The sequence below is a fragment of the Rhinolophus ferrumequinum genome, chromosome X (genome assembly GCF_004115265.2).
Source record: "Rhinolophus ferrumequinum isolate MPI-CBG mRhiFer1 chromosome X, mRhiFer1_v1.p, whole genome shotgun sequence".
NCBI classification, from domain to species: Eukaryota; Metazoa; Chordata; class Mammalia; order Chiroptera; family Rhinolophidae; genus Rhinolophus; species Rhinolophus ferrumequinum.
The window spans coordinates 34,002,603-34,015,046 of NC_046284.1; the positions used below are offsets into that span (position 1 = coordinate 34,002,603).

The window sequence follows — 12,444 nt, forward strand, 5'->3', positions numbered from 1 at the left end:
ATCAAAAACTATTGGCACATTTAGTCAGGTTGCCTACTTAATTTATTATCAGGTATGGGAACTGCCTCAGGCTGGTGATTTAAAATGTTGACTGTGGGTGGAATAAATCTTGAATGTACCTGTTCCAAAATTGTGTTAATCCTTTCGACTTCACAGTCAATCAAATATCGCTTTTCCTGCCTCCTGTCCATTTCTTCAATGATGCGCCTGAATTCTTGGACATCCTTTATGTTTCCCACAGATCGTGCTGTCACTTGCCAGTTGTTCTGCACTGCTGCTTCCATAATTGCTTGGAGGATGGAAAATCCTGAAAGAAGGAAAAACACCTACAATGATTTTATTCTTTTTTAAAAATTAGTTATCTTTGTCAGTTACAGTTGACTTTGAATATTATTTTATTTTACTTTCAGGAGTACAGTGTAGTGGTTAGACATTTATATAATTTATGCAGTGACCTCCCTGATTAGTATAGTAGCCACCTGGCCCTATACATAGTTGTTGCAACATTATTGATTACATTTTCTATGCGGTGCTTTACATAACCCTGACTATTTTGTAACTAACAATTTGTATTTCTTAATCCCTTCACCTTTTCCACCCAGCTCTCCATCTCCCTTCTCCCATCTGGCAACCATTAGTTTGTTCTCTGTATCTATGAGTCTGTTTCTATATTGTTTCTTCATTTGTTTTATTCTTTTCATTCCACATAAAAATGAAATATTTATATTTCAGTTAGCATAATATCCTCTAGGATCATCCATGTTGACACAAATGGCAAGATTTCATTCTTTTTTTTTATTGCTGAGTGTGTGTGTGTGTATGTATATCACATCGTCTTTATCCATTCATCTATTGAAGGGCATCAATAAAGTTGTTTAAAAGGAAAACATTCAGAGGATTAAGTAATAAATGGTAAGTAACTGATAAAATACAAAAATATATGAATTTTCTCTATGACACCGAGTAAAGAAAAGTATCTATTGCTCGTCATTGGTGTTAACTGTGTATTATTTTAAACTCTTAAATTTCTGAATATATAGGCACAGGAGACTACTTACAAAGTTTTCCTGAATGAGGATATTTTATTAATATTTTTTTCCTTTTTTTTTTTAAATTCATTGGGGTGACAATTGTTAGTGAAATTACATAGATTTCAGGTGTACAATTCTGTATTACATCATCTATTAATATTTTATTTACTATGGCTGTTACACCTCAAAAAGCACAAAGCCAACATGTGTCAAATTAGAAAAAGAAAAGAAAAGAAACAACACACTAGAGTGCAATAGGAGGTAACAGAGCACCATAGTCAGAGGAACCTGGCCTAAGAAGTCAGGCTGGTGTAGATCTGAACTGAAACTGTGCCGCTCGCAAATGTTCAGAGTTCATTCTTTTTTATGACCGACAAATATTCTACTGTATATATGTACTACCTCTTCTTTATCCAATCATCTATTGATGAGCGTTTTCGTTGTTTCCCTATCTTGGCTATGGTAAATAGCTCTTCAGTGAACACAGGGGTGCATATATCTTTTCAAATTAGTGTTTTGAATTTTTGGGGGGTAAATTGCTGGGTCATAAAAAAGTTGTATTTTTTTATTTTTTGCAGAACCTACAAACTGTTGACCAAAGTGCCTGCACCAATTCATAATCCCACCAACGGTGTTTGAGGGTTCTTTTTTCTCCACATCTTTGCCAGCACTTGTTATTTGTCGATTTATGGATGATAGCCATTCTGACAGGTGTGAGGATTATCTCATTGTGGTTTTAGTTTGCATTTCTCTGATGATTAGTTATGTTGAGCATCTTTTCATATGTCTATTGGCTGTATGTGCTTTTTCTACAAACGTCTATTCAGGTACTCTGCCCATTTTTAAATTTGATTGTTTGTTTTTGGTGTTAAGTTTCATGAGTTCTTTATAAACCCTGGATATTAACCCCTTATCAGATGTATCATCGGCAAATATCTTCTCCAATTCAGTTGATTGTCTTTTCATTTTGTTGGTTGTTTCCTTTACTGTGCAAAAACTTTTTAGTTATATGTAGTCCCATTTCTTTGTTTTTTTCTGTTGTTTCCCTTGCCTGAGGAGTTATATCAGAAAAAAAAAAATTACTGAAAGCAATGTCCAAGAGTTTACTGCCTATGTTTTCTTCTAGGAGCTTTAAGTTTCAGGTCTTACACTTAAGTATTTAATCCATAGTAAGCTTATTCTTAAACTGGTTGTCAGTTACATTTTTTGCATGTATCTGTCCAGTTTTGCCAACATCATTTATTGATTACACAGTCTTTACCCCATTCTGTATTCTTGGCTCCTTTGTCATAGATTAATTGATCCTATATGCATGGGTTTATTTTTGGGTGCTCTCTTCTGTTCCATTGATCTATGTGTCTATTTTGTATGCCAGTGCCATTCTGTTATGATTACTTTAGCCTTGTAGTATAGCTTGATATCAGGTAATGGGATACCTTCAACTTTGTTCTTTTTTCTCAAGATTGCTATGGCTGTTTTGGGTCTTTTGTTGATACATATAAATGTTAGGATTATTCTCATTCTGTGAAAAATGCCATTGGTATTTTGATACAGATTGCATTGAATCTATTGATTACTGTGGGTAGTATGGACATTTCAATGATGTTAATTCTTCCTATCCATGAATATGGTATATACTTCCATTTATTTGTATCTTCTTCCATTTCTTTCTTCACTGTCTTATAATTTTCTGAGTACAGGTCTTTTAGCTTGGTTAAATTTTTTCCTAGGTATTTTATTTTATTTTTGATGCAATTGTAAATTGGAATGTTTTCTTATTTTCTCTTTCTGACAGTTGATTTTTGATGTATAAAAAACTGATTTCTGAAATTAATTTTGTACCCTGCTACTTTATTGAATTTAGTTATGAGTTGTAATAGTTTTTAGGTAGAATCTGTAGGGTTCTCTATACGAGCATATAGTATCATGTCATCTGCAAATAATGACAATTTTACTTACTCCTTTTCAATTTGGCTGCCTTATTTTTTTTCTCATGTCTTATTGCTGTGGATAGAACTTCTACTACTATGTTGAATAAAAACAATGGAAGTGGACATGCTTGTATTATTCCTGATCTTAAGAAAAAAAAATGCTTTTAGCTTTTCAGCACTGAGTATGATGTTAGCTGTAGGACTGTCATATATTGCATTTATTATGTTGAGGTATGTTCCCTTGGAGAGTTTTTATTATAAATGGATGCTAGGGTGTTTTTTTTTTTTTTTTGGTATGCTTTTTCTGCATCTATTGATATGATTATATGACTTTTATCTTTCATTTTTTTATGTAGAGTATCACATTAATTGATCTGCAAATACTGAACCAAACTTGCATCCCCAAAATAAATGCTGTGATCATGGTGTATGATCTTTTTAATGTATTGCTGAATCAGGTTTGCTAATATTTTGTGGAGGATTTTTGCATCTATGTTCATCAAAGATATCGACCTATAATTTTCTATTTTTGTAATATGAGGTGTGATCAAACAATATGGTTTATGTTTAAATAAAAAATGTATTACAGTAAAAGACACATTGTCATTAATCCCCCTCAAAATACTCCCCCTCACTTCATGCACACTATCTCATTGTTCTTGTCACTTTCTGAAACAGTTCTGGAAGTCCTCTTTCATGTGTGTCTTTAGTTGTGCTGTTGTGGCTGCCTCAATGTCCTGAATCATTTTGACTTTGGGGAAGAGCCAGAAGTTGCATGGTGCCAGATCCAGTGAATAAGGTAAATAAGGACACGCCGTAATGTTTTTATTTGACAGAAAATGCCATATACCAGAAGTGGTGTGTAACATGGAGTGTTGTCATGATAGAGGATGATTTATGGTACACTTTAAAACACACCTTCTCTGAACCATAGCTCACACTTGACTGACTTCACTGAGCAAGTTGAAACTTGTCACACATTGTTACTAAGGTTTGAGATGCTGCTTCCCCTATTGAATATCTCTGCCTTTCTGTTGGATGTTACTCGGTACCAGCATTCACTGCATTTTGTGATCACAATGGGAAAGGTTCCGTGTCAGACATTGCTTCTGGTATGGCAGTTTCTGTCCAATAAAAACATAACACTGTGTCTTCATCCACCTTATTCACCGGATCTGGCACCCTGTGACTTCTGCTCTTTCCCCAAATCAAAATGAGTATGAAAGTTATATGTTTTGAATCAATTCAGGACATTGAGGCAGCCACAGCAGCACAACTAAAGACAGTCACAAAACAGGACTTTCAGAACTGTTTCAGAAAGTGACAGGAACAATGGGATAGTGTGTTCGAAAAAGGGGGAGTATTTTGAGGGAGATTAATGACAATGTGTCTTTTACTGTAATATATTCTTTTAATTTAAACATGCACAGTAGTTTTTGATCAGACCTCCTTTGTTTGTCTGGTTCTGGAATCAAGATAATGGTGGGCTTGCATAATGAACTTGGGTGCTTCCCCTGTTCTTCAGTTTTTTTGGAATAGTTTGAGAATAATGGGTTTTAATTCTTTTTTGAATGTTTGGTGAAATTCACTTGTGAAGCCATCTGGTCCAGGACTTGTGTTTGTTGGTTGCTTGTTGATTACTGATTTTATTTCATTAGTAGTAATCTGTCTGTATTTTCTGTTAATTCTTGATTCAGCCTTGGAAAGTTGTATTTTTCTAGGAATTTATAAGTTTCTTCCAGATTGTCCAATTTACTGGCATATAATTGTTCATCATTTTTTCTCACAATCCTTTGTATTTCTGTGGATTCAGTTGTCACTCCTCTTTCATTTCTGATTTTATTTTGATAAAAGTGAACTGGCATCTTAAGATTAGTAGCCATAGAGCTAGGAGGACTATGGGTGGAGCTGGGCCCCTTGTTAATTCTCTAGTACTGACTTCCTGTTGAAACTTTGTGGTGACTTCCAGGGGATGGATCCATTTATATGGAGGACATAAGGAGCTCTCTCTTTTTGCACATGGGTGGCTGGTTGGGAGCCCAGCCAGAGTGGTGTGTTGTAGCACTTCTTTGGTGGTTTGTATCTTTTTTTTTTTTTTTCCTGAAGAAACTTCTCTTTTGGTGGATTGTCTGGAGAGTTATTTTGGCCAGTCAACATTTTGATGGCCTGTATGGGACTAGAGAAGATTGGAGCCCCGGCAGCTTCTGACCGGTGAGCAAAACAATAAGGCCCCTGCTGAGATGCTTTGGCTGATGTTTTGCTCCTCGGCTTAGAGGCTGAGGGTAAGTTCTCTCCTGTATCTGAGCCAGCTGCTTTTTGCACCTCATGGTCTCCAGGCTTTATTTGGGAATTGTTTCATTTTTTGTTGTTGTTTGTTGCTGTGTGTGTGAATGTGTTAAAGGCCTATTTGTTTGTCTATGTTGTCTGAGTACTCCTTGTGGCACATTGGCTTGAATTCTTTGGAAAGCAAGCTGTCCTTTGAGTCAAAAACTGGCCTTCACCTAATGTCCCTTTTGGGGATAGAGTTTATTTCTACTGAAATTGGTCAGTTTTAGCCAGTATTAGATCATGTTGCCTCATTGAGAAAGTGCCACCCAGCTCAGCCAATAACTGAACTCCCTGAGAGTTGGTTATTTCCTGGAACTGGCTTTAGCCTTCAGTTTGGTTCGCAGTAATCAGACTGTTCCAGAGAGTGTGGCGAGCTGACGATTCCCGGGCTGCTTGAATTGTGAATTTATTTGGGCCCAGTGCCAGATCAGCCAGTAACTTAACTTCCTAAGAGTTGGTTATTTGCCTGGAACTGGCTCTAGCCTTCAGTCTGATTCACAGTGATCAGACTGCTCCAGAGTGATAGTGAGGTGAGCTGAAGACCTGCAAGTTGCTTGATTTGTGAATTGTTTCAGGCTCAGTATTAAAATTGGGATCCCTGCTATCTAAGCCTTCTAAAACTGTTTCTTCTCCTCCAAGGACACCAGCCGAATATATGTTTAGAACCCTTGGGGAATTTTCATGCACATATTTAACTAAATAGACAGATTTGACTAAGAGTAATTTTAAATATCATTGGCTGCTTTGGGGAACTTTTGAAATTCCCAAACATGATTTCCTGAAAACTAAATTGGATAGTAACAGAGCTGTAACTAAGAACGAAGAATGGAATGCTTATTTGGAGTGCTATACTGATGCTTCCAAACAAGACTATAAATCTACAGTTGCCTCTTTACAAATTAAAGTCTCAAAGTTAACAGAAACTGTTAAAAATTCTAAGAGAAAAAATGGCGCCTGAAACCTCGTGTTCTCCTTATACAATACTACCTAACCCTTCCCCCACTGCTCCTTTGTCTCAAACTCCACCTCTGACACCATCTTCTTCCTCATTGCTGCTGCCTCTGCTTTCAACTCAATCCTCAGGGGCAACTTCTTTTAAATCTTCTCCTCTCTCTTCTTCCTTGGAGCTTATCAGTACTTTTCCATTTGAGATTAAACCCTCTGGAGATCCTAATAAACCCCATATCTTCTATGTCCCCTGGACTAACGCTGTTACAAGCCATTACAAAGGAATTTCCTAAGGTAACAGGATTCTAATAAGTTTGCTGAGGAATTAGATATTACTATCCAGGCCTAGCAGCCTGGGTTTTGTGATTTGCACCAGCTAATCCATATGTTGGTTGGTGAAGCTCAAGCTAGACATTGGACGAGGATTGCCGTATGGGAGCACCCTGATAGGGATTTAGAAAAGCAAACCTCCAATTATTGGAACTTGGAACTTGCTCGAAAACTACATCAAGCAATTCCTAAGGCCTTTCCAAGGTCTATCAATTGGAGAAAAACTCACACTTTGCTCACAATGGCCTGATAAATCTGTTCATGACTATTATAATAGGTTTCAGGTAGTTTTTAAGGAAAATTCAGCTCTTCCTTCAGCTATTAACACCACACGTGTAATTTTTAATTCTTTATTTGTCAGTGAGCTAAATAAAAACCTTTCATTCCTGGTTAGAAGATCCAGGATGGGATGGAGAACTATGACTACTCTAGACTTGGTAAATTTGGCTAATGAGCTTTTCAGTACCCTAGATAGGCCACCTAGAAGTAAGATTGCCAAGAATTTTGACTATAAGCAGTTGCAAATGAGAGGCCCTGTGTAAAACCAGAGAGCTCCAACTTTTTGTCACTCCTGCAAAGAGCAAGTTCGCTCGCTGGAAAAAAGATTGCTGTAAGTTGAAGCATACAAGATGCTTTCTGCCTACTAACCAGTCTCTTTCGGGCCTTCCTAATTCCCAGTGATGGGGTTCTGAGGAACTACAGGGACTTTTTCTAGTCCTTCTTCCTATTCATCTTGGAGAAACTTCTCTTCAAATTTGGAAAGAAATTATTTCTGCTCTTATTGACACCAATGTTTCACTCTCAGTGCTCACCCCATTGTTATAAACCAGCCCCTGCCTCAGAGTAATAAGATATTTCACAAAGTAGGGATTTCAAATAAACCTCAACAGGCTCATGTATCTGAACTTATTCCCTTTTGTTTAGGTCCCTTAAGAGATTAACATTGTTTTCTCCTTAGTTCTTCTGCCCCTACCCATTTATTAGGAACAGACTTCTTAGAGAAGTATCATGCTGGAATATTTTCTCGAAAAGGAGAAATAACATTAGGGTTTGATGGTCAGTGTCAGAATCACCAATCAGGTGAATTACAGACTTTTCAGCATCTTTTATTTGTGCTGTCTCTGATGGTACAGTAACTAAATCTGAAAACACTGATCAATGGTCCCTATTGGACCAACTACTACCTTCTTCATGGGCAAAATCTTCAACTGATGTTGGCAGAATTCACAGTGCACCTCCTATCAAGGTTCAAATTAATCCTTCAAAGCCTCTGCCCAGAATTAATCAACATCCTGTATGTAAGGAAGCCATCTAATGTGTAAAGCCCATAATAGAAGATTACATAACTCAGGGTCATTATTCCTTGCACTAGACCTTGTAACACTCCTACCTTTGATAAAGCCAAAGGGACGAGGGTGGAGGTTTATCCAGGACCTCTGAGCAATAAACCACATTGTTATCTTTTGACACCCTGTCATTCCTGACCCTCACACCGCTGGCATCCATCCCAACTGGAAGCAAATTCTTTACAGTAATCGATTTATGCAGTGTATTCTTTAGCATCCCAGTTGATGAAGCTAGCCAATACCTTTTTGCTTTCACTTGGGAAGGAGAGAAATTTACCTGTAATGCCTCAGGGATTCACTGACAGCCCTTCTTATTTCTCACAGATTCTGAAGACCGATTTGGATTATATAGTTTTCCCTAAAGGTTCCCTTTATTACAATATGTGGATAATTTACTTCTTTGCTCCTCTTCTCGGGTTTCTTCACAGGATGATAGCATCCATTTGTTGACACTTTTGGCCTTAAAGGGACATAAGGTCTCTAAAGAGAAATTACAAATTTCCCAACCTCAGCTTTGATATTTGGGACATCTGATATCAGAACAAGGTCTATGCCTGCATCCGGACATGCTCCATGGCATCCTAAGTCTCCCAAGGCCCAGAACTGAGCGCCAATTGTGAGGTTTCCTTGGGCTAGTTGGCTATTGCCAGAATTGGATCCCAAATATTTCTCTTATGGCAAAACTTCTATATGTCCTATAATAGAAGTCCTGACCCAATTTCATGGGAAGAACAGGATGACATGGCCTTCAAGGTCTTCAAGGAGAGTTTAATAAACCCACCTTCTCTTGGGCATCCCAATTACCAGATTCCCTTCTTCCTTTTTGTACATGAAAAGGAAGGAAATGCTCTTGGGTTGTTCACTCAAAGAGATGGGGATCAACATAAACCCCTAGGATACTATAGTCAACAGCTGGACCCTGTGGCTCAAGGATACCCTTCTTGCCTCACAGCCATTGCTGCCACTGCCCTCCTGGTTAAAGCCACAGAGAAAATTGTTGCAGGATCCCCTCTAACTATCTTTGTGCCTCATGCAGTAAAAACTCTTCTGAATTCTCATCACACCCAACGTCTTTCAATCAGCTGCCTTAACTTCCTATGAAATCCTTTTGTTAGCTGCTTCCCATATAACACTTTCATGTTATAGTAACCTTAATCCAGCTACGTTTGTTCCTTCAAACTAGGACTGAGGAAGCCCCTCATGACTGCCTGATATTAACAGGTCACCTTCTGACTCCTTGTGACAATTTGCAGAAGACTCCTCTGAGTGAAGCTGATTTTTCATGGTTTACCAATTGTTCGTACATAAAAAATGACAATGCTCTGCTTCTGATGCTCCTTGACACTGGACACCAGCTGATTCCCAATCTATGCACTCCATTTCCGACATCAAGGGACAAAAAGCTGGACAACTGGAAAACTTGAGACTAGAAGACCTGACTGTTGATCAATGATGCTTTTAGAGAAAAGATCTTGATCAAGAGGGGGTAATGATAAAAGTGAACTGGCATCTTAAGATGACTAAACAAAATGCTGGGAAGACAATGGGCAGAGCTGGGCCCATTGTTAACTTTCTAGTCCTGACTTCCTGTTGAAACTTCCATGGGAGGGATCCATTTATATAGAGGCCATCTGTGGAAGGGGCTCTCTCTCTCTCTCTCTCTCTCTCTCTCTCTCTCTCTCTCTCTCTCTCTGTCTCTGTCTCTCTCTCTCTCTCTCTCTGTCTCTCTCTCTCTCTCTCTCTCTCTCTCTCTCTCTCTCTCTCTCTCTCTCTCTCTTTCAAATTAAAGTTTATTGGGGTGACAGTTGTTAGTAAAGTTACATCCTAAATTTCCCGAGGTACAGAACTAAGCTCCAGTTGTGCAGTTTCATTGGGCTAGTTGGCTACTGCTGGAATTGGATCCCAAAACTTTCTCTTATGGCAAAACTTCTATATGTCTTATTAAGTAATGACAATTATGACCCAATTTCATGCGAAGAACATGGATGATATGGCTTTCAAGGACTTGAAGGAGAGTTTAATAAACACACCTTCTCTTGGGCATCCCAACAACCAGATTCCCTTCTTCCTTTTTGTACATGAAAAGGAAGGAAATGCTCTTGGGGTGCTCACTCAGGAATATTGGGATCTCTTTTTAACATATGTGCAGCCAGTTGGAGCCTGGCCAGGAGTGTGTTATCACACTGTTGTGGTGTTTTTTTTTTTTTTTTCTTTTTCCGAATAAACCACTTTTTTTGGTGGATTGTGTGGAGAATTATTTTGGCCAGTCGACATTTTATTTGAGTTCTATCTCTTTTTGTAGTCATGAGTCTCATTAACATTTTATCAATTTTATTTTTTTCACAGAACCACCTCTTGATTTCATTAACTTTTGTATTGTTTTTTAGACTCTATGTCATTTATTTCCACTCTGATCTTTATTATTTCCTTCCTTCTTCTCACTTTGGGCTTTGTTTACTGTTCTTTTTCTAGTTCAGTTAGGTATAAAGTTAGATTATTTATTTGAGATTTTTCTTGTTTCTTGAAGTAGGCCTGTATTGCTATGAATTTCCTTCTTTGGATTTCTTTCATTGTGTCCCATAGATTTTGGGTCATTGTGTTTTCATTTTCATTTTTCACAGATATCTTTTGATTTCTGTTTTGATCTCATTTTTAATCCATTCATTGCTTAGTACCATGGTATTTAGCCTCCGTGTGTTACTACAAGAGTGTGTTAATACAAGAGTTTTTCTCTTGTAATTGATTTCTAGTTTCATACAATTGTAGTTGGATAAGACAATTGATATGAATTCAGTCTTCTTAAATTTATTGAGACTTGTTTTGTGGACCAGCATATATTCTATTTTGGAAATGTTCCATGTGCACTTTAAAAGAATGTATATTCTTCTACTTTGGGTGAAATGCTCTAAAAATATCAATTAAATTCATCTGGTATACTGTACAATTTAAGGCCACTATTTCCATGTTGATTTTCTGTCTGGAAGATCTGCCCATTGGTGTCAACGAGGTGTTCAAGTCCTCTAATGTGATTTTATTACTGTTGATCTCTCCCTTGGTGGGGGTCAATATTTGACATATATATTTAGGTGCTCCTATGTTGGGTGTATAGATGTTTACAAGGGTTATATTTTCTTGTTTGACTGATCCCTTTTTCCTTATATAATGTCCCTCTTTGTCTCGTATTACAACCTTTGTTTTGAATAGACAGCTACCCCACCTTTATTTTTATTTCCATTTTCATGAAATATCTTTTAACCATCCCTTTACTTTCATTCTGTGTGTTTTTCAATCTGAGAGGAGTCACTTGTAGACAGCATATGAAGGTCTGACAATTAAGTTCGCAAACTCATCCTAGAAAAAGTGGTACATAACTCATTGCTGAATATCACTCCATTCAACTCTAAAGTACTCCCCTTGGGAAGCTATGCACTGATGCCAGTGTCTAGTCCACCCTTCAAAGCAATTTTGGAACTCTTTCTCTGGAATGGCCATCAGAGCTGTCATTGTATTACCCTTGATGTTCTGAATGTCATCAAAATGCCTTCCTTTCAATATTGTCTTTATCTTCAGGTAAAGAAAGAAGTCATTGGGAGCCAGATCAGGTGAGTAGGGAGAGTGTTCCAATACAGTTATTTGTTTACTGGCTAAAGACTTCCTCACAGACAGTGCCATGTGAGTTGATGCACTCTTGTGATGCAAGATCCATTAATTGTTGCTGAAAAGTTCAGGTTGTCTAATTTTTTTCATGCAGCCCTTTCAGCACTTCCAAATAGTAAACTTGGTTAGCTGTTTGTCCAATTGGTACAAATTCATAATGAATAATCCTTCTGATATCAAAAAAGGTTAGCAACATCATTGCAACAAGTTACCGAACTTAATTGTCTGACCTCGTATGTATAGGTCTTGTTTTCTTGCCCATTTAGCTACCCATGTGTTTGTTTTTTTTTAAATCTATGCAATACTTTTTTTTATATTAAAGTTTATTGGGGTGACAATTGTTAGTAAAGGGTAAGGGGAGAAAGACATGGTAGATGAGTGTAAAAGGGATCAAATATATGGTGATGGAAGGAGATCTGACTCTGGGTGGTGAAAACACAATGTGATATATGGATGATGTATTACAGAATTGTACAGCTACCCATCCATGTTTTTTGATTAGATCATTTAATCCATTTGCATTTAAAGTAATTATTGATAGATATGTAGTTATTGCCATTTTCTTATTCATATTTCTCCTTCTTCTTCTCCTTCTCCTTCTCCTTCTCCTTCTCCTTCAAGAAGTCCCTTTGACCTATCTTGTAATCCTTGTTTTGTGGTGATGATCTCCATTAGTTTTTTTTTTTTTTTTCTTTTCTGGAAAATTCTTTATCTCTTCTTCGATTTTCAATGATAGTCTTGGTGGGAATAGTACTGTTGGTTGTAGGTCATTGTGTTTCATCACTTTGAGTATTTTGTGCCTATCTTTTCTGACCTGGAAAGCTTCTGTTGAGTAATCAGTTGACAGTCCTGTGGGACCTCCCTTGTATGTAA

At 37.4% G+C, this 12,444-nt stretch overlaps 1 protein-coding gene across 10 annotated transcripts in view; it reads right to left on the minus strand.

The window, feature by feature from the left end:
• The window catches only part of GRIA3 (glutamate ionotropic receptor AMPA type subunit 3), a 555,596-nt gene that overhangs the window by 301,878 nt on the left and 241,274 nt on the right, over positions 1-12,444 (minus strand). For all 10 annotated transcript variants that reach the window (XR_004423667.1, XM_033112237.1, XM_033112265.1 and 7 more), the window contains one exon: positions 120-307. Coding sequence is in view for 9 of the 10 variants with exons in the window: in XM_033112237.1 (XP_032968128.1) it covers positions 120-307 (188 nt within the window). In the remaining variant the exon portion in view is untranslated. The remainder of the gene's footprint in view (positions 1-119; positions 308-12,444) is intronic.